Raw genomic sequence first — 22,371 nt, forward strand, 5'->3', positions numbered from 1 at the left:
GCCAATTTTGGGATTTAAAAGATAATAATGGTGTTTCAATGGCCATTAGTGGCTGACTTAATTGTTATTAATCCCCATTATTAGGATGGATTAATGTGGTTCAATTTTGTGCAGGTAACGGCTGGAAGTGGAGAAGGAATTTTGACAGCTTCTGCAGATGAAATGCGATAGATTGGGCTCAAAATCTATCTCCCACACTTTTATTTAATTTACTTGGACTCATAAAGAAATGTAGCTCAAAACTCGTGTACTTTATTTAATTGATTTGGAGCTTTATTATATTCCATGGCCCAAAGCCTTTGTAAAATAAATATTGGACTTTATTTAATTTAATATTTACTTACATTTTTGCATATCTTTTATTAATTAAAGTTCACGGAAAACTTTAATAAATTTCGCCGTCTCGTTCCCAATCAAAGATTAAAAATCGCCCAATGCAATTAATTAATATTTAGTGTTATTCTAAATATTAATTCCTCCCAAAATTGATCCGTACTTCAAAACGCTTCGCGTACTCCATATAGTACTTCCAATAAATTTCCACGAAAGTCAAAATAATATTGCTTTCCACCGACACAAATCAACCTTCGAAATTATGATATTTAAACACGGTATGCACTCTCCTTCGCGCACTCCCAACAAAATATAAATAGTCCCTTGGTGTTGTGCCAAGTACTATATTAATTCAATATCGCCTCCACTTGAATATTTAAATCAAGATTTCGTACTTCGCAAAGTTCATAGAGAACTAAAAGAATCCATTGCGCCAAAGAAATATTATCCGTGCAAGCGCAAAATATTTTATTCCTTGCTTCGCGAGAAATTAAATATTAATTTTCAAAAATTCGAATAAATCACCATATCGCATTCAATAAAAAAATAATTATTACTCGGAATTTCGCGGGTGTTACAGGAGCAGACATGAACATTCCAGGACCATTGCACAAAACCAAGATTTTGATAAGGAAATGGAAAGGTGGATGACATGATAAAACACTTGTGCTGATGGGAAAAGTAGTCGTAAGAAAATATCAAAGAATGGATCTTGATGGGAAGAGCCGGCTTCGTCTAGTGGAAATTCAATTCTCAGCAGGGAGTTGAGACGAGCTATCCATGACCATTGCCGCGTATCAAATGTTATATTCAAAATTTTTGCGGTGAAGGCGAAGCAACGAACCCGATTCTTCTGCACTTCCATTATCTCCGCCTGTTTCTTCTGCAATTGTTCGTTTTCCTCCTGTAATTTAGCAACTTCTGCTTCCAACTCCATGGTGTAAGCCTGCACGAACCCAAAAGGAGAGCTGGTTAGTCAAGTTCAACGTCTAATTCCAACGTCTAATATCAGTGGCGGACGTATGATTTTTATGGTGGGGGTTCTAAATCGGTGTGTTTCTAGTATGGTAGTACTACCTCCGTCCGTTCTTAAAAATTTATCACTTATCTTCATTTTTATCCGTTCCCAAAATTTTAATATCACTTTTGACTTTTCTCATTTTTGGTAGTGGATCTCACATTTAACTAACACATTCTCACTCATATTTTTTTATAAAACTAATACTCCTTCCGTCCAACAATAATATGCACTATTTCCTTTATAGTTTGTCCCACAAGATTATACACTTTTTAATTTTGGAAATTTTGGGGGACGAAGAGTAGTAATTTTTAGCGCCGATGAATAAGAGAATCAATTATTAAAAGTTAGAGGTATGTGTAAAGTGATCGTTGATAGATGCAACGTAAAAAGAAAAAAACAACTTTGTTGAAAAAGAGAGTTTTTTTTTTAAAAAAAATAAATTGTTGAAGAAAAGAAAGACTTAAACTAAATTCTTAATATTAAACAATGTGCAAAAAATGATATAAATAGGAACACGTAAAATATAAAATAAAAAAAAATAATATAAACTGAAAAAAAATATAGTAATTGCTCTTATGGTGAGAATTGAACTCTCAAATGTATATATAATAAAAATAAATTTTTTTGTAAGAATCAAACTCAAAGTCAAATGTAAATAAGGAAAATAAGGACATTTATATGTAAGATGAATCAGTAAAAATAGAGTGCAGATTTAACTGTGGAGCAAAATATAGCAATTGTCCCAGCTGGGAATCGAACTGTCGTAACTTTCACTCTCACCAATCTCGGCAATTAAGGCAGCGAAGGAAACCAACTGCGATAATTGTTTAAAGCACTAATATAGATATACTAATACCAAAAATTCTGGGGGCTCCATAAGTCCCCTATGGCATTTAGTAGGTCTTCCTCTATCTAATATGGTAATTTAGGTAATTTAGTGTAAGCATAAACTAAATTACCTTGTCTAAAATGAGATCTCTAAGCGTCTCATGAAGAGTAACTTTCATGTCTCGTCACACTAGACCGCCTATCACAATACAAATGTGCGGCATAAGACATCCAATTTCCTTATTCAAATATTTTGGGGATGTCCATGGACGATAAAAGAACTTTGACGATCAATAGCTTAGAAAGTGACAAGAACACGAAATCTACAGTCTTTTGTCTATGCAACACTTTGTTACTAAAGCCCTACTTCTACTTGGAAATGTTCTCATTACTTCAGCTACCTTCTTTTGGCGTGTGGTGACAACAACCAATGAACCGGCTGAGCCACATGATAGAACATCCCTCAACTCAAACCATATATCCTGGCGGTCATTCCATACATCATCCATCACAATCAAAAATCTTTTTTTGCTCAACAATTCCCATACTATTGGGATATAAACACAGGAAATCACGAATACAAAGGAGAATGAACACAAGAAATCGTTTACCTAGTTCGATACGATGTGTATCTACGCCTGGGGGCGATGACAAGCCAGTGATTTCACTATATAATTTCAGGATGATTTTACAATGAGTGAGCACCTCTATTTATAAGCAAAATAGAGAACCCTAATAGAGTTATCAATCATACTTTGTTCATCTTCCACCAAATCAACTCAACAGCCTTACTTTTCTTAGAGGGAAAAAATGGAGCAAGAAATGAATATGAAATCAAGATTCAAAAGTGTGTGTGTTTTGTGGGAGTGGTTCTGGGAAAAGGGATTGTTACAGAGAAGCAGCAATTGAGTTAGGGCAGGAGCTTGTATTTGTTAAAACCCACTAATTTTCTCCACATTTTACATAAAGATCATATTTTACATACAGACCGGAGCCACCGACACTATTACTTATGATATTTCTGATATATCCAATATGCATAGGGCACCAAAAAGCCATATCCAAACTGCTAGTGGAGAATTTACCTCTGTTGAAGGAGCACAAGGAAATGTGTCAGAATTTCATCTACTCTCTGACGTTATCCAATTGTTTATATGTTCCTTCCATGTTGCATAAACGGTTGTCAATCAGTCATGTGACGAAAGAATTAAATTGTACTTTGCTGATGCAACCAAACTTCTGTTTATTGCAGGATATCAGGACAGGAGAAATTATTGGACGTGGCACTGAACGGGAGAGGCTGTATTATGTGGACGAAATAGCACAGCAAGGAACCGCTTTGCTAACTCATGGAACTACTGGCAGAGAGGCTTGGCTCTGGCATCGTCATTTGGGACATCCTTCCACGGGTTATCTAAAAATTCTCTTTTCTAAATTTGTCAAGATATGTATTGTGAAATCTGTGTGTTGGCCAAAAGCCATAGACATTCCAATAAATCAAATAATGCCCGTGTTGATTCTCTTTTTTCACTGGTTCATTCTGGTGTGTGTGTGGTGGGGGGGGGGCAAGGGTTCAAATAATTTTTTCTTTTTATAGATGATTGCGCTCGTATGACATGGGTCTACTCTATGAAATAAAATAATGAGGTTTTTGAACATTTTAGTCACTTTCATGCACTAGTTCAGACCCAATTCCAAAAAAACATAAGGATCCTTCGCCCTGACAATAGGGGGAATTTGTCAACTCAAAAATGAAAACTTTTTGTCATGATAAATGTCTAGTTCACCAAACTACATGCCCATACACCCCAGAACAAAATGGTGTGTCGAAAAGGAAGAACTGTATTCTCCTAGAAATGGCTCGGGCCATGCTTATTGAATCCAACACCCCTAGACACTTGTAGCCTGAAGCTATCGTCGCATCAGTCTATCTGACAAATCGTTTACCCTCTAGTACCCTAGACCTCCAAACACCCCTGGAAGTCCTCTTGACACTGACCAAATACCATTGCCTTTGACTCTCCAGCCTCGAGTATTTGGATGCTCAGTATTTGTCCATATACCAAAAACATGATCGAACTAAACTCTCTCCATGTGCCATAAAATGTGTCTCCGTGGGTTATGAAAATTCACAAAAGGGGTATAGGTGCTTCGACCCTAAAACCAATCGCATGTTCACAACCATAAACTGTGACTTTCTTGAAACATACTACTTCTTTAACCACCTTAGCGGTCAGGGGAGAGTCATAGTGACCCACTAAGCCGGTTACCAGCCACATGCCTTCTAACAGGTCAGACAAATCCAAGCCCACCAGCACGAGACTCTGAAGAAATACAGCCTGCACCAAACAGTGACACCGTCCAAGAAGATCCCCTACTGGTATCCATTGTAAGTGCTTATGATATTTCTCCCGTACATGTATATTGATATTTCTGGTGAGACTAACCTTGAGAGACAGATATTGAGCTTGATTCAGAAGAACAAAATGAATCAGAAATTTGCAACTTGCTGCAAGAAGAGATTAGTGAAGGAATTGAAGGATATAGACTGCCACCGAGACCCAATAGAGGAGTCCCGCCAAAAAGATATAGCCTTAAGATCATTGGCAGAAAAGACAAGTACTCCATTGTGAAATTGAAGGATATACACTGCCCACGCATTTGAGGCCACCTTATGCACCTTATGTGAAGATGAGGAGATTCCTTGTACTGTGGAAGAAGCTTGGAGACACAAACACTAGCGAGAGGCAATGCTGAAGGAAATGGGAGCTTTAGAAAGAAACAACACATGGGAGAAATGCAAAATACCAATGGAAAAGGGGCAGTTGGATGCAAGTGGGTGTTCACTATCAAACGACGACCAGATGGATCTATCGAGAGATACGATTGGTTGCAAAAGGCTACACGCAGACTTATGTAGTTGATTATGATGAGACTTTCTCTCCAGTAGAAAAAATGAACACCATTCGAGTGTTGCTCTCAGTTGCTGCAAATAGGAACTGGCCACTCCACTAATTTGATGTAACAAACGCATTCCTACATGGGGAACTAAAAAAGAGAAGTATACATGGAAGCACCACCGGGATTCTCAGAGGGATTTTAAAGAGGAGAAGGGTGTCGGTTGAAGAAGACTCTCTATGGACTCAAACAGCCACCAAGGGTGGTTTAGGAGATTCATAGAAGCCATGACCAAGCATGGGTTCCGGCAGAGTAACTCGTATCATACTTTGTTCTTGAAAAAGGGAGACGATAAAATCACATCCCTGATCATCTATGTAGATGACATGATCATCACGGGCGATGATACAGAAGAAATAGAAAGGCTAAAAGGGATCTTATTTCAAGAATTTGAGATGAAAGACTTGGGGAATCTTCAATATTTCTTGGGAATAGAAGTACTGCGCTCTGAGGGAGGAATTGTTTTGAGACAGAAGAAGTATATCTTGGATATTCTGGCTGAGACAGGTCTGATAGATTGCAAACCTGCCGATACACCAATTCTAGTGAATCACGGACTACAGATCTCTAAAAAGCTGCAAGTACCAGTGCCTAATGGGGAAGCTCATCTATCTCTCTCTCACGTATCTCAAGGGAACAACCATTGGACATGGAATACTGTTCAGAAAGAACGAACACCGAGGTGTTTATGGGTTCACTGATGCCGATTGGGCAAGTAACCCAATCGATTGAAAATCAACAGCTGGATACTTCACATTTGTTGAAGGTAATCTGGTAACATGGAGGAATAAGAAACAAAAGGTGGTGGCACTATCAAGTGCAGAAGCTGAATTCCAGGGGATAAAAAGTGGATTAATGGAGATCCTATGGCTAAGAAAGCCGATGGATGAAATTGGGCTCGTACAAGACAAGCAGGGAAGCAATCTGTAAACCCAGTACAACATGATAGAACGAAGCATGTTGAAGTTGACAGACACTTTATCAAAGAGAAGTTAGAAAATGAAGTTGTGTAGTTACCATTCGTCCGATCTGAAGATCAGCTGTCAGATATTCTCACTAAAGCCGTCAACTCAAGAAGCCTGTGAATGTACTAGGCAAGTTGAGTTTTGGAGATCCCACTACTCAACTTGAGAGGGAGTGTTAAGAAATAAAAGATACCAAAGAATAATCTCAATTATACTCCAAGATTAGAGTAGAATGATTGATAGTTGATTGATATTATACCATACTTACACATGTATGAACCCTATATAAAGGGCTAGTCTATGCAGTAATAAAACATCATCAAATTATCGATCTCATTTTTCCTCTCGTTGTTTCTCTATTCCTAAATCATGTCTAATATACCATTCAAGACAATAATTTTCCAACGCCAATATCAGATACACTACAAAAACTTAAAGAAAGGTAAGTAAAAACACAGAAACTTGCCATTAGTTCTACCTTAATCATGCATCTCACAAGTTTATGCATTTCACATGAACCAAATAGATTCAGTTTCAGGACATCAATTCAAAATACAACCAACTTACAAATATCATATTTTTAGTTTAGTTTTTACGATTTTGAGCCAATATGAAATAGAATTTTAATAAGGGCTTATATATACTCCCTAGGTCCACAAAAAATAATCTCATTTATGGATGCAAAAGAGTGTAAATGTACTTTTAGTTCCATGATAAGGTGGTTATAAACTTAGGGGAGTGATCAATTGCTAACTCATCATTTAATTGCTAACTACAACTAATTTAAGGCCATAGGATTTTAGAAAACGTGTGGTCTACAATTTGCCACGTGTAATTTTCGTTTTTATTAATAAAATCAAAAAAGATAAAAAAAAACGCCAAATTAGGGTTTTAGATGAAAATGTCAATATAGTGTTTCGGAAATATCAACACAATGATTTGAGAATGTCAACACGATGCTTTAAGAATGTTAACCTATAATTATAAGTCTCACATAGATATACTTGGCAGAATGGCCAATGGAATTACAAGAAAAAAACACGGGTAATAAAATAACGATAATAACTAGAGTAAACAAATTATCATATGATCTTTGAAGAAGGCAGCAAAAACAGAAAACAGTAACTCACAAACAATGTAAATATATAAATAAACTATAATCTATTCAATTTTAATTAATCGCAAATATCATAAACACAAGGAGGAAACAAGATTTTCATTTAGATTATCACAAACATCTTTCTTGCAGGGAAATGATTTTTTCAAACAGAGCAGCATCATTCATACTTCCTCTAGTAGATACTGTATGAAATAATCTAAGTAGAAGCACACAACAAGAATTTTTCCATTAAATACATATAAAATGTTGACCAACACAAATTATAAGCGCTTTCATTGGACTCTGTACACTTGTAGTAGTACTTGCTTCGCCCCTTGCCACTGTGCCAACTTTTAGAACTTCGGTGAGAAAAAAGGGGGCCAAGAGCTTTTTCTGCCGGCGATTCATCTACTGAGAAATCCATACTGCTTCAATTCTTGAAATTGAAATTCATCTATACAGGGTTTTAGTGTTTATAATTAAATGAGAGTGAGGAGTCGGGCTAAGCAATCGATTTTTCATCTTAGAATTGAAGTGAAGATATAAGCTCCAAGGGTGAGCCTCTTTTACTTCATTTCTTTATGATGTTTTGAAGTCTTAGCCTAGATGGTGGCCATGTCCTAGGAATAATATGTAGTGGAGAATAACATAACATCAAAATATCTTAAGATATTTCACCAAACAAAATATGTTATTCTACCAAACACAAAACCTTAAGATAGCAAAAAAATAGATAAGTAGAAATGAAGGTCTAATAGAAGATAACTCACAGAAAAACAGCAAATCTCTAAACATTGTAGAAAATGAATAGATAAGTAGAAAAGAGAGTCTACAATGAGCCAAGTCAAATCATTCAACCATCCCTCCCTTAAACTGATATGACAATAGCAGTTAGAAACTAAATCATCTCATCAAACTTGATTCTCCAGCTTGCACATTCCAAGAAAAATCATCTAACTACAAGCACACAAAAAAATCTTGCCACAAAATACTTGAAAAAGTTGATCAAAACAGAAATTCAGCCACATATTCTAAGACACTTGCATTTGACTATGCACACTCAAATATGTAAACAAGATTTTTTGTTGAGAATATCACCTATATATTTCTATTTGTGAAATGAACTTTTCAAACATAGCAGCATCATTCCTATTATATACTATGAAATCATACAAGTACAAGCACACAATAAGAATCTTGCTACAAATACTTTAGAAAAGCTAAGCAACACAGAAATTCAACCACAAATTCAAAGATACTTGCACTTGAACCTGTACTTGCTTCGCCCCCTGCCTCTATGTAACATTCCAAAGTTCATCCAACACTAGGGAAAGTTAAGAAATAAACAAGAATGTGAGCTAGTTTATTTTATGTTAATAAAAATTAGGTAATAAAGAAGAATACATTGATATAGAACTACTCACCAACTTCATATACTTCACCTTCAAGAAAGATGTCGATTGAATACAAAGTACTACTAAAACCATAGTTGAGTTACTTTGAAGAAATATAAATGCTGCGAACGTGGGAAATCTTGTGCCAATCCTCTCCACTTCCTCTCCGACATCGCCTCTCCAGCTGAGGGCACCCAACAATGATTAGCTTTTCCAGAATTGGTAGAGCTGGAATTGATACAACCTTTGGGCAGTCTTCCAAAATGAGTCTAATAAGAGATGGTAGCTGATCTGGGAGTGATTCCAGCTCAGGAAGATCATCTAGGTATATATTAGTGAGGTGCTCAATGACTTGAGACAAGCGCCTCATCTTTGGAAGATCCCGTAACATGAGGAACTCAAGATTATGGAGATGTTTAATTTCCTGCGGCAACTCTAGTACTTCTGGGCACTTCCATATGGCAAGGGTCTCCAAAGAAGTAAGTTGCCGCAGCATCCCTTCTGGCAAACATCTCATTATCTCACAATTGTTTAGACATAAACGTTTAAGCTCTTTTAAGATTTGCAGACCTTCTCTTGTCACAGAGATCTCTTTCGCATTATCGATTACCAATGTTTGGAGCTTATTGAAATTTGCCAGCATTTCTATTGGGAAACATGCTAGGCTCTCCTCAACTTCAATCCACAGGTCTCTAAGAATGATGTGCTCAGATAATAAACCCAAAGTTGAGCTACTGCATACTAGTGTCTCCAACTTTTGGAGGGATGGGAGTGGTGGCAGTATTAATAAAGAGCAGCGCTCAATCCATAGAGCTTCGAGATTTGGGAATGCTTCTTTACTACTCTCTTGCTTATTTGATAGTCCCTTCAGATTTGGAGATCAACTAAACGCAGATGTTTCAAAGCCACGAACAGTATCTTTACTGGGTGACCACTCCCAACTTCTTCTTCTTCAATAATATACTCCATCCCCATATTCTTTATATACAACTTCTCAAGATGAGGTAACTCTCCAATTTTTGGAAAACACCTAATATTTTCACAATCACTTAAATTAATCTTAACTATTTTTCTTAGAGTTGAACTTTCCATCCAATGTGGAAGATATCTACCTCGGAAGCCTTTTATATGAAGAGAAACAATATTGGGTGAGGTTCAAGTGCTTCCAACACCCTTTCGTCAACTTCCTCCTCTAGCTTGGTTAAATCATTTCTTTGCCATGACAACCTCAACTCATGAAGATTATTTTTCTCTGCAATCTTCGCTTTCTTTGCATCCATATGGTCTTTTACTCTCTCCAGATGCCTAATGCGAAGCCTTCCACTGAGGTTCAAGCATTCCAGTTCCTCAAGTTGGTTACCTCTCTTGAGACCCACGACAAACATGCTCAATATTTTCAGGCCGTTTAATTCTCCCATTTTAGATGGAATCTCACACAACGAATTGCAGCCCCACAAACATAGATGCTGGAGATTACGTAAGGATGTGAGCTCGTCTGATGAAACGGCTGGAGATCCATTAGACCCTGAATTATGGACTGGTGAGTTATTCATTCCCGGTCAGAAATCCCAACCATTCCGCCCCTAATCCATGGGCTACTCAATTGACTGTTACTCGGAATCCCCATGGTTGATCCATAACCCATCGCGGACTGTTTTGGAAGGATCTGCTGAGGCTGATGTTGCCGTTGCTGCTGCTGCAGCTGATGATTCTCCATCTGCTGTAACTCACAAACAAAGTACATATATAAATGAATACTAGAAACACAACATACACCGTGCCAATATTTATACAATTCATCAAAAACAAATGCATCCTAAGGCGAAGAAGCTCTACAACAGCAGGAACCGCGCTTACCACGGCTCAGCCTGCATCCTTCCCAAGCACTGTACATCTTCTCCCCACTCTGCTGTTTCATCCCACCAGCAATGCCTTGATACATAAATTGCAAATATTATAAACACAATGGAGGAGATCTCTCAAGGTCATATTTAACATCAAACATATAAAACAAAATTTTTATTAAGAATATCACAAACATATTTCTTATAAGAAATTAATATACCAATTACTATGAAAGTAAAGATCCATCATATCAACATCATGGATTGTTTTGAATTTCTCAAACAAAGCAGCATCATGCCCTGTATATACGAATTCATCCAAGTATAAGCACAAAAAAAGAATCTTGCCCCCAAATGCTTAAAAAAAGTAGAGCAAAACACATAAATTCACCCACAAATTCTAAGACACTTGCATTCGACTCTGCGCACTGGAACATGTACTTGATTCGCCCCTTGTCATTACGCCAACTTTTCGAAGATCCTCCAACACTATGAAAAATAAAGAAATAGTGTATTGTATATATAAAAAAATAAAGAGATAAAGATGAATACATTGAAATACATTTACCCACCATCTTTGTATTCTTTCTTCAAAGTATCTTCTTCATCTTAATGAATGAAGAAGTGCCGTTAGCGATTTCAGATTTGGCAGCACTGGAATCGATACAATCTTTGGGAAATCCTTAACAAAGAGCATACTAAGTGATCGTAGTTGATCTGGGATTGATTCCAGCTCTGGAAGATCCTCTACGTGTAGATTAGTGAGGTGCTGAAAAGCTTGAGGCAAGTCCGTCATCTTGGGGTGCATAACCACGTCGTATTCTATGTACTATTCACACAGTGTATCTCTTTCCACATGGCGCCTACCACGGCCCAGTCTGTGTCCTTCGCAAGCATTGTCTCTTCACCATCTCCAGCGCCTGCTAGCATCAACAGAAAGTTATGAGAAGATCCTCGTTTCGCATGGGGATTACTGTAAGCTAGATAATTATACGAAGATATTATTAGCTCCCTTCCGGGATAATGTAAAGTCAAGGTCCCTATCGTTGAACCGGATTCATCCAGTTTTCAGTAATATATGTATCTAGTAATATATGTGTCTAGTATGTCCCTAACTTGCTAACTCATCACCGCAGTGTATTAAAAATGTCAACACGATGACATTAAAATGTCAACAAATAATTTTTTTGAACTTCAATATAATGTGTTGATATTATGTGTTGACATTTTGATGTCACCGTGTTAACATATTTAATACACTATATTGATGATAATGACGATATTACACTTTTGTTGATATTTTGTCTACTTTTTATTGAGATTTTGTGGGCTTTAATCTCATCCACTCATTTAAGTCAAGGTGGAGATTTAGTCTTGATTTTGGATTAGGGTCCTATAAGCATTAGAATAGGACCCGATTGATGAGTTAGGAGAGTTAGCAATTTAATTAGTTAGCAATATAACGCACTCCCTTCCTAGTTTATGTATGACTAATTGGGTCCTTAGATTGGGAGATACATACAGACCAAATTCGTGGAAGTTCAACTCCTAAATCCTAACTCTAATTTTCTCAAACTTTGAAGGTCCATAGCTTGTTATCTAGTTTCTGAAGTCTCCACTAGAGCCCCTACCATAGCTTGGGATAGGCCTCTGTATGCATGGCTAAACAGTGCCTATAAGTCAAATTTTATAAATTGATCCTGCTTAGGATAATATTTCCAACAACCCAACTTCGAACGACCTAAGTATTGGCACCGGTGAAGACCTCATGTTTGTATGAAGAAGAAGGTAATCTCAAAGTGCATAAAAACACATAAAACACTTATTTTGAAGCATATATTCATCATAAACATCAATAGTGCATATTCTGTACATTTCATAAACACTGGAAATGATGAAAATATGTTAAGACTTAAGACCTGGCAGAAACAGGCAAATAAGGACATCTTGTACTTACGTAACTTATCAATCAAGAACTTAAAGATCAAAAATAGTTAAATTATATAGGAGAACAAGTGGGCAATTTTGTGCCAATCCTCTCTGCTTCCTCTCTGATATCGCCTTTCCAGTTGTGGGCAACCAGTGACTGTTAGCTCTTTAAAATTTGGCAGAGCTGGAATAGTTACAACCTTTGGGCAGTCTGTAACTTTGAGTGTATTAAGAGACAGTAGCTGATCTGGGACTGATTCCAGCTCTGGATTATCCTCTAACACGAGCCAAGTGAGGTGCTGAAAGGCTTGAGGCAAGCGCGTCATCTTGGGAAGACTCTCTAACACAAGCCCATCAAGATTATGGAGATGTTTAATATCCTCTGGCAGCCAAAGGCATTAGTTGGAGATGTTCCAACTCCATCGCCTAACTAACATGCCAAAGAGACATAAGCATACCTCTTCATTGGCTCGGAAAGAGAGGGGAAGGCTCCAATCATTCATTTATTTGGCTAGCTCGGAAAGTGGATTGTAGTAATCTAAAATCTTTTAAAACAATAAAATGCAATGCGATGCTCAATCAAATCAATTTAATCTAAAATCTTTTATTGTTATACAGAGTTATAACAATTGTGAATAATACTCTCTATATTTTCTGAATTGAATAATTCGAGGTGAGATTTAATTCGATACGTATAACCGCTATTCTGCCAACAAGTCCTGTAGTAGTACTGGCGATATTTGTTATTTTGTTCATTTTGATTATTATTTATCGAATTAGACGTTCGAAAGGAATTCCACCAACACTGTGAAAAATAAAGAAATAAACAAGAATAAGAGTAAGTTTATCTTATACTCCTATAAACAAAAACAAAGGAAAAAAAGTTAATGAATAATACATTGAAATAGAATTACTCACCGACTTCATAGACTTTCTCCAAAGCTATTTCTGGTGCACCATCTTCATCTTGAAGACAAAGTATTAAAACCATAGTCAAGCTTGATTTGTTTTACAAAAAATAGTTTAGTTATTGTGAAGAAATACTGATATGGCGAACGTGGGCAATCTTGTGCCAATCCTCTCCACTTCCTCTCCGATATCGCCTTTCCAGCTGTGGGCATCCAATGACTATTAGCACTTCCAGATTCGGCAGAGCTGGAATCGATACAACCTTTGGGCAACCTCCTACACCAAGCAAGGTAAGAGATGGTAGCTGATCTGGGATTGATTTCAGCTCAGGAAGAACCAATAAGTATAGATAAGTGAGCTGCTGAAAAGCTCGAGGCAAGCGCGTCATCTTGGGAAGAAACCATAACACAAGCATCGAAATATTATGGTGATGTTCAGTATCATCTGACAGCTCTACTAACTCTGGGCAATTCAATATATGGAGGGATTTCAGAGCAGTAAGGTGCTCCAACATCCCTTCAGGTAAAGATCTCATCGTCCAACAACTCCCTAGACTTAAACATGTAAGATCTTTTAAGACTTCTCTTGTCACAATGATCTCTTTTGCATCCGTAATGCTCAGTGATTGCAACTTACTGAACTTTGCCAGTGTTTCTAATGGGAAACATGTCAAGCTCTCCTCAATTTCCAAGGTGAGATCCCTAGGAATGTCGAGCTCAGATAATAAACCCAAAGTTGAGCTATGACATCTTAGTTCATCCAACTTTTGAAAGGATGAGAGTGGTTGCAGTATTAGTGAAGAGCAATGCTTAATGCTTAGAGTTTGAAGATTTGGGAATGCTTCTTCACTCTCATGCTCCTTTGAGAGTCCCTTAAGATTTGGGAGATCAGTTAAATACAATTCTTTCAACGCTAGGAACTGTATCTTTACTGGTTGTCCACTCCCAACTTCTTCTTCAATAATATACTCCACCCCCACATTCCTTATATACAGCTGTTGAAGATTAGGTAACTCTCCCAGTTTCGGAAAATGCCTAATATTTTCACAATCACTTATATTAATCGTAACTATTTTTCTCAGCGTTGAATTTGCCATCCAACTTGGAACATATCTACCACTAAAGCCTGTCATACAAAGAGATTCAAGATTAGGGTGAGGTTCAAGTGCTTCCAACACCCTTTCATCAACCTCCTTCTCTATCTTGGTTAAATCATTTCTTTCCCATGACAACCTCAACTCCCGAAGATGTTTTTTCATTGCAATCTTTGCTTTCTTTGCAACCATATGGTCTTTCACTCTCTCAAGATGCCTAATCTCAAGCCTTCCACTGAGCTTCAAGCATTCTAGTTCATCAAGTTGGTTACCTCTCTTCAGACCAACGACAAACGTGCTCAATGTTTTCAGGCCATTTAACTCTCTCATTTTAGATGGCATTTTACACAATGAGTTGCACTCCCACAAACATAGATGTTGGAGATTACGTAAGGATGTGAGCTTCTTAGGTAAAGCCACAAGTCTAACACAGTAATCCAAGTTGAGGGTTTGCAAATTCCAAAGAGTACATAACGAGTTAGGGAGAGTGCGAATTTTAGAACTAGACAAATTCAAGTATCGCAAATGTTTAAGATTGCTGATGGAAGGAGGCAAATCGTCTATTGCATTACGAGGTGCATTTAACACTCTTAAACTTGTGAGATCTAAAATAGAAGTAAGGTCCATATCTTGTTGAAAAGTTTTAGGAAACACAACTGTTTTTTGTTGAAAATTTACCTCGCGGATAGTTGATGCACTTGTGAGACCTCTTTCACTTTGTACTCCAGGAACTTTGTTCTCCATTATTGATTCTGCAAGATCATGAACGAGATCATGCATACCAATCTCGTTTGGGTATAACACATTTGTTTGTAGAAGAGATCGCAGTAGTAGCTCATTACATATTTGATTTCCAACATCTTCCACTTGAAGAGCCCCCTTTGATGAAATGTAGCCATGAGCCATCCATAGAAGGATCAGTTCTTCCTTTTCAATGTAATGGTCCTTAGGAAAGGATGCAAAATAAGCAAAGCATTGTCTTAGCTCCAACGGAAGATGATGATAACTCAATCTCAAAGCTGGCATTATCAAACTCTCCTCAGGCGACAACTTCCATATATCATTGTCTCTCACATATATCCATTCCTCTTCCTTTCTTTTAAACCGTAGAATTCCACCAAGTGTTGTAGCAGCCAGGGGCACTCCAGCACATTTATTCACGATCTGTTTCCCAATTATTTCCAGCTCTGGTGACACCTCTTCAACTGGTCCAAAGGCTCGCTGCCGTAGCAGCGCCCAACTGTGCTCATCTGACAGCCCCTCAAGGCAATAACATGGAAGAGTTGTCATTATATCAGCAACCTTCTTCTGGCGTGTGGTGACAACAACCGATGAACCGGCTGAGCCACATGATAAAATATCTCTCAACTCAAACCATTTATCCTGGTGGTCATTCCAAACATCATCCATCACAATCAAATACCTTTTATTGCTTAACAATTCCCAGAGGCGACGTTCAGTAGCATCCAAGTGCTGCAGATCCGTAGCTTTTTCATTCCCCGTGGCAGATTCAATCATTGCTTTCACCAAAGTTTTCATTTCAAAGTTATCAGAAACACAAACCCATATCCTTACATCGAAGTGTTCTTTCACCTGGGGATCGTTGAAGACTAGTCGAGTGAGAGTGGTCTTGCCAAGGCCGCCAACACCGATGATTGGCAGCACAGACATAGACATCTCCTGTTTCTCCTTCAAGTCATTTACCAATATCTTCACAATTTTGTCTTTATCTTCTTCCCTGCCAAGAATCTTATCAGACTCATTCAACAGGGAAGCCGTTTCGCGCGACGCAAGAGATACTTCTCTTGGCCTATGAACAGGCATCTCGCACAGATGAAACTTAGTGCGCTCCGCAGCAATGGCCTCCACTTTCTCGTTGACTTGCTTCATTCTCCTTGCAATTTTGTGGCAATACAAAATTTTCTTGAGGCTATAGCGACTGTATTTTGAATGAGAGTGGTCGAGTTTGGAGACTTCAGTGTTGCAGTCATCCAATACGTCATCAATCACATAAGCAATATCGTTGAGCTTCTGCAGCCAATTTCGAATTGGCTTGCTCTGGATTTGCTTGTCTTCGGCATCCTCCAACACAACTTGGATGGTGGTGAGAGTGCTGTAGAGCTTCTTCATCACCTCGTCGACGCCCAAGATCAGTCCGATCTCCCGGTTGATAAGAGATATCAGTTTGTTAAGAAGGAGTTGAAGAAATGCCTCTGCCATTATGGAACAATAAGAATTAACGATTCTTCTTCTGATAGACAAAGCAGATATGAGAAGGATGAATGTCAGAGGATGATGGTATATTGTATGTTTGTATTGTCACTTTGTATTTGCAAGAGTTGAATAATATGCCACCTTTCCTTGTCTTTTGTTCAATTATTCAAAAGTTAGTAATGGAATAATTACATGTAAATTAGTCGGTTTGTCTATATGTTAATCAAGATTTAATTGTTTAATGGGGTGATGATAAGATCGACTTCACCCTCTTAATACTTTTTCATCCCACTAAACATTTCGAACCACTCCCTAAGACTACCTTTTCTTTGTCTATTAAACTATGATGAGCGTAAATTTACATATCAGTGAATTTATATATTAATAACTTACACTTGAGAAACTTAGCTAAGATCTTATAAAAATAAGAAACACATAATTCAGAAGTACTATAATACATCATAAACAGCAAAACTGCATATTCTCTACTATAAACAGAGAAACTCCAGCTAAGTAATGAAAATATGTTAAGACTTGGCAGAAACAGGCATATAAGGACATCTTCTACCTATGTAAATTATCAACCGAGAACCGTAACACATAATCGAACAACAATATACTCCGTTTCAGCTTACTAGTCGAAAAGTTCCAACTCGATCACCGAACCAAGTAACCAGCATTCTAAACGGACAACAAACTACAGTGCCTACCTCATTATTGGCTCGGAATGAGAAAAGAAGGCCATCAAACTTCAAACATCTACGTCTTCGGGCACCAAACAGAATCCTGAACATCTTCAAACATCAAACAATCATACACCAACATTAATATCAGATAAACTACAAAAACTTCAAGAAAGCTAAGTGAAAACACAAAAACTTGGCATTAGTCCTTAATCATGCCTCTAGCAATCTTTATCATTGTTGACATGTTTGTGCATTTCACATAAACCAAACAGATTCACCACAGCACTTCAAAATACTACCAAGATCATAATTTTAGTTTAGCTTTATTTTTTCCGATTTTGAGCAAAAATCAAATTTATCAAAGACTGAAAACCAAACAGAACTCATAATGGACTATTGAACACTTCACTTGAATTGAGTAAAAATATCCAACTTTTGCAATCATCCATTAATTACACACAGATAGAGTGATAGAGAGAGAGCTTTTGCCGCCGGCGATTCATCTTCTTGAAACTGGAATTCATCTAAAGAGGACTTTGGTGTTTATCTTTTTTCATAGTAATGGAATTTGTTGCTCTCAAGGAGTTCTAGTTTAAACTAGATAATTAAATTACAACAACTAAATAGTATGTTGATGCAATTATGATATCCTTAAGTATAATTTAATTTAAGTTTGAACGTTTTTAATATAAACATTTAATTATCAAGCTGTATGATTTCTTATTTAATAGTAATTTATATTTAAAACATATCTTAAATAAATTATTCCCTCCGTCCACGAAAAATAAGGCACATTTGTCATTTTTGGTAGTCCATGAAAAATAGGGCACATTCAAAAAAGGAAAGTTTTTAAAACTTCTCTCTTACTTTTTTCCTTCTCTCTTACTAATAATATGTAATTTAAATAAAATATAGAGTGAAGAATATTCTATTGAATTGGAATCTTCGATGATGGAGTACAACAATATTATTTCACCCATAGGCATAGCTCAGCTTTCACACTCCAAAAAATCATCTAACTACAAGCACACAATAAAAATCTTGCCACCAAATACTTAAACACAGAAATTCAGCCACATATACTAAGACATTTGCATTTGACAATGCACACTCAAAGATGTACTACTTCGCCCCCTGCCACAATGCCAACTTTTCAAAGTTCCTCCAACACTATGAAATATAAAGAAATAAACAAGAACACTAGTCAGTATATTGTACTCCGTGTAAATAACAAATAAAGAAGAATACATTGAAATACAATTACTCACCATCTTTGTAATCTTTCTCCAATGCTGTTTTTGGTACATCTTCTTAATCTTGAAGAATGATGTGATCACTTGAACACAAATTACTGAAATCATATGTTGGCTCGACTTGTTTTACACAGAATCAACAAAAAATAGCTGAGTTAATTTGGATAAACAGTGATGCTGCGATCGTGGGCAATCTTGTGCCAATCCTCTCCACTTCCTCTCCGACATCGCCTTTCCAGTTGTGGGCATTCAATGACCCTTAGGTGTTTCAGATTTGGCAGATCAGGAATCGATACAACCTTTTGGGCAGCTCATAACATTGAGTGTATAGAGAGATGGTAGCTGATCTGGAAGTGATTCCAGCTTAGGAAGATCTTCAAGGTATAGAATAGAGAGGTGCTGAAAGGCTTGAGGCAAGCGTGTCAGCTTGTGAAGGCCATATAAATAGAGTTTCTTAAGATTTGGCAGATGTTTAATATCCTTTGGCAACTCATGTAATTCTGGGAAATTCCATATGTAGAGCTCCTTCAAAGCAGTAAGGTGCTGCGACATTCCTTCCGGTAAACATCTCATATGTAACTGGAGGAACTTAAGATTATGGAGATGTTTAATATCCTCAGGCAACTCTAGTAATTCTGGGCACTTCGATATGGTGAGGTTCTCCAAAGCAGTAAGGTGCAGCAGCATCCCTTCTAAACATCTCATTGTCCGACAACTTACTAACCATAAACTTGTAAGCTCTTTTAAGGCTTCCAGACCTTCTCTTGTCACGGAGATCTCTTTTGCATTCTCAATTGTCAATGAACGCATCTTACTAAACTTTTTCAGCGCTTCTATTGGGAAACATGCCAGGTTCTCTTCAACTTCGATTGACAGATTACTAGGAATGTCGTGCTCAGATAATAGAGCCAAATCTGAGCTTCTGCATGCTAGTTGCTTCAACTTTCCGAGGGACGAAAGTGATGGCAATACTAATGAAGAGCAACGCTTGATACTTAGGTTTTCCAGATTCGGGAATGCTTCTTTACTACTCTCTTGCTCCTTTGAGAGTCCCTTAAGATTTGGGAGATCAACTAAATCAAGACTTTCCAGAGCCACAAATTGTATCTTTACAGGGTGTCCACTCCCAACTTCTTCTTCAATAATATACTCCACCCCCACATTCTTTAAATCTAGCGTCCTAAGATGGGGTAACTCTCCCAATTTTGGAAAACGCCTAATATTTTCGCAATCAGTTATATCTATATGAACTATTTTTCTCTGCGTTGAATTTTCCATCCAACGTGGAAGATATCTACCACTGAAGCCTTGTATATAAAGAGATTCAAGATTGGGGTGAGGTTCAAGTGCTTCCAACACCATTTCATCAACTTCCTCCTTTATATAAATCATTTCTTTCCCATGACAAGCACAAGTCTCGAAGATTGTTTTTCTCTGCAATCTTTGATTTCTTAGCATCTATATTGTCTTTTACTCTCTCCAGATGCCTAATCTGAAGCCTTCCACTGATGTTCAAGCATTCCAGTTCCTCAAGTTTGTTATCTCTCTTGAGACCCACAACAAACATACTCAACGTTTTTAGACCATTTAACTCTCTCATTTTAGATGGCATCTCACACAACGAGTTGCACCCATGAAGACCTAGATGTTGGAGATTACGTAGAGATGTGAACTTCTTAGGTAAAGCCACAAGTCTATCACAGTAGTCCAAGTAGAGGATTTGCAAATTCCAAAGAGTACATAACGAGTTTGGGAGTGTGCGAATTTCTGAATAGGCCAAATTTAAGAATCGCAAATGTCTAAGATTGCCAATGGAAGGAGGCAAATCTTGTACTATGCTACGAGGGGCATTTAACACTCTTAAACTTGTGAACTCCAAGATGGAAGTAATGTTCATATCTTGCTGAAAAGATTTGGGAAACACAAGAGTTTTGTGTAGCAAATTTACCTCGCGGATAGTTGATGCACTTGCTAGATTTCTTTTACTTTGTACTCCGGGAACTTTATTCTCCATTATTGACTCTGCCAGATCATGAACGAGATCATGCATACCGATATTTTCATACTCATCTACTTGCAGAAGAGATCTAAGTAGTAGCTCATTACATATTTGATTTCCAACATCTTCTACTTGTAGAGCCCCCTTTGATGAAATGTAGCCATGAGCAATCCATAGAAGGATCAGTCGTCCCTTTTCAATGTAATGGTCCTTAGGAAAGGCTGCAAAGTAAGCAAAGCATTGCCTGAGTTCCAAGGGAAGATGATGATAACTCAACCTTAAAGCAGGCACTATCAAACTCTCTTCAGCCGACAACTTCCATATCTCACTATCTCTCACATGTATCCATTCCTCTTCTCTCCTATTAAACCGTAGGATTCCTCCAAGCGTTGTAGCAGCGAGGGGCACTCCAGCACATTTCTTCATGATCTGTTTCCCAATTATGTCCAGCTGCAAAGACACCTCTTCATCTGCTTCGAAGGCGCACTGCCGCATCAGTGCCCAACAATGCTCATCCGACAACCCCTCGAGGCAATGACATGGAAGTGTTCTCATCATATCAACAACTTTTTTCTGACGCCTGGTAACGACAACGGATGAACCAGTTGAGCCACATAATAGAACATCTCTCAGCTCAAACCATTTATCCTGGTGGTCATTCCAAACATCATCCATCCCAATCAAATATCTTTTTCTGCTCAACAATTCCCAAAGTTGACGCTCTGCAGCATCCAAGTGTTGCAGATCCGAAGCTTTCACCAAAGTCTTCATCTCAAAATTATCTGAGACACAAACCCAAATCTTTAGATCAAAGTGCTCTTCCACCTGTGGATCATTGAAGACTAGTCGAGCGAGAGTGGTCTTCCCAAGGCCGCCAACGCCTAAGATCGGCAACACGGACATCTTCTTCTCCTCCTTCACATTATTCACTAACATCTTCACAATCTTGTCTTTATCTTCTTCCCTGCCATGAATCTTATCAGATTGGTTCAACACGGAAGCTGTCTCGCGTGAAACAAGAGCAGCTTCTCTTGGTCTATCAACAGGCATCTCACGCAGATGAAACTTAGCACGCTCCGCAACAACTGCCTCCACTTTCTCGTTGACTTGCTTCATCCTCCTTGCTATATTGTGGTGATACAATAATTTCTTGAGGCTGTAGCGGCTGAGTTTGGAAGGAGAGTGGTTGAGTTTGGAGACATGAGTGTTGCACTCATCCAAAATGTCATCAATCTCATAAGCAAGAGCGGTGAACTTCCGCAGCCAGTCTCGAATTGGCTTGCTCTGGATTTGCTTGTCTTCGGCATCCTCCAACACAGCTTGGATGGTGGTGAGAGTGCTGCAGAGCTTCTTCATCTCATCATCGACGCCCAAGATCAGTCCGATCTCCTCCTTGATAAGGGAGCTCAGATTGTCAAGAAGGAGTTGAAGAAATGCCTCAGCCTGAAACAACAATGGATAACTTTTCTTCTTCTGATAGCCAAATGAGAAAGAGAGGAATGTGTGTTTATGTTAGCAAGAATAGAATTGTTTAAGCTTGAAAAGTATACTTTGTCAAAGTAAAGGAGTTGGGCCACCTCGACGATTGTCCATATGACAATATGTTTTATAAAATTATATGAATTTTACAAATCCATATCCATTCATTTGATGCTATGATCCAAATGACGATTGTCCATATGATTTATAAAATTATATGAATTTTACAGATTCATATCCATTCATTTGATGCTATGATCCAAACGACCCTCTTAACGCTTTTTCATATATATTGGTTCCATTTGGACCACATTGCATTGCTTTCTACAATAATTTAAAGTGGAATTATTCTCTCACCACTTAGTAG

At 37.8% G+C, this 22,371-nt stretch overlaps 3 protein-coding genes across 5 annotated transcripts; all 3 read right to left on the reverse strand.

Moving 5' to 3' along the window:
- Positions 1-8,698: 8,698 nt before the first annotated feature.
- On the reverse strand, positions 8,699-12,697 carry LOC125199873 (disease resistance protein RGA2-like). The gene is made up of 8 exons (XM_048097739.1): positions 12,523-12,697; positions 11,282-11,362; positions 10,664-10,742; positions 10,456-10,530; positions 10,213-10,355; positions 9,739-10,123; positions 9,523-9,628; positions 8,699-9,463 (listed from the first exon to the last, which is right to left on the reverse strand). The coding sequence occupies exons 1-8, from the start codon at positions 12,695-12,697 to the stop codon at positions 8,699-8,701; spliced, it is 1,809 nt and encodes a 602-aa protein (XP_047953696.1).
- A 468-nt stretch (positions 12,698-13,165) lies between these two features.
- On the reverse strand, positions 13,166-17,824 carry LOC125200714 (disease resistance protein RGA2-like). Of its 3 annotated transcripts, none has more exons than XM_048098456.1 (4): positions 17,683-17,824; positions 17,298-17,373; positions 13,290-16,586; positions 13,166-13,176 (listed from the first exon to the last, which is right to left on the reverse strand). In XM_048098456.1, exon 3 carries the CDS (start codon positions 16,501-16,503, stop codon positions 13,399-13,401), a length of 3,105 nt encoding a protein of 1,034 aa, XP_047954413.1. In that variant the 5' UTR covers positions 16,504-16,586; positions 17,298-17,373; positions 17,683-17,824; the 3' UTR covers positions 13,166-13,176; positions 13,290-13,398. The 3 variants fall into 3 exon arrangements, with proteins under 3 accessions (XP_047954413.1, XP_047954414.1, XP_047954412.1); XM_048098457.1 differs by having other exon boundaries at positions 17,734-17,757; XM_048098455.1 differs by lacking the exons at positions 17,298-17,373; positions 17,683-17,824 and having other exon boundaries at positions 13,290-16,700.
- A 367-nt stretch (positions 17,825-18,191) lies between these two features.
- Positions 18,192-22,092, reverse strand: LOC125200715 (disease resistance protein RGA2-like). Its single transcript, XM_048098458.1, has 2 exons — positions 18,542-22,092; positions 18,192-18,443 (listed from the first exon to the last, which is right to left on the reverse strand). Exon 1 carries the CDS (start codon positions 21,879-21,881, stop codon positions 19,893-19,895), a length of 1,989 nt encoding a protein of 662 aa, XP_047954415.1. The 5' UTR covers positions 21,882-22,092; the 3' UTR covers positions 18,192-18,443; positions 18,542-19,892.
- Between the last annotated feature and the right edge of the window lie 279 nt (positions 22,093-22,371).

This window comes from Salvia hispanica, chromosome 1 (genome assembly GCF_023119035.1).
Source record: "Salvia hispanica cultivar TCC Black 2014 chromosome 1, UniMelb_Shisp_WGS_1.0, whole genome shotgun sequence".
NCBI classification, from domain to species: Eukaryota; Viridiplantae; Streptophyta; class Magnoliopsida; order Lamiales; family Lamiaceae; genus Salvia; species Salvia hispanica.

Bases quoted from the DNA above. Each gene is read 5' to 3' on its own strand.
- LOC125199873 (XM_048097739.1), bottom strand. From the start codon at position 12,697: ATGACGCGCTTGCCTCAAGCCTTTCAGCACCTCACTTGGCTCGTGTTA. The intron at 10,531-10,663 runs GTATATTAATTT...TTATGTATCAAG, and splicing joins CTTTACTTTCATAGTAATTG to GCATTGCTGGTGGGATGAAA. The intron at 10,356-10,455 runs GTAAGCGCGGTT...TTGTGTTTCTAG, and splicing joins AGGATGCAGGCTGAGCCGTG to TATTCATTTATATATGTACT.
- LOC125200715 (XM_048098458.1), bottom strand. From the start codon at position 21,881: ATGAAGAAGCTCTGCAGCACTCTCACCACCATCCAAGCTGTGTTGGAG.
- LOC125200714 (XM_048098455.1), bottom strand. From the start codon at position 16,593: ATGGCAGAGGCATTTCTTCAACTCCTTCTTAACAAACTGATATCTCTT.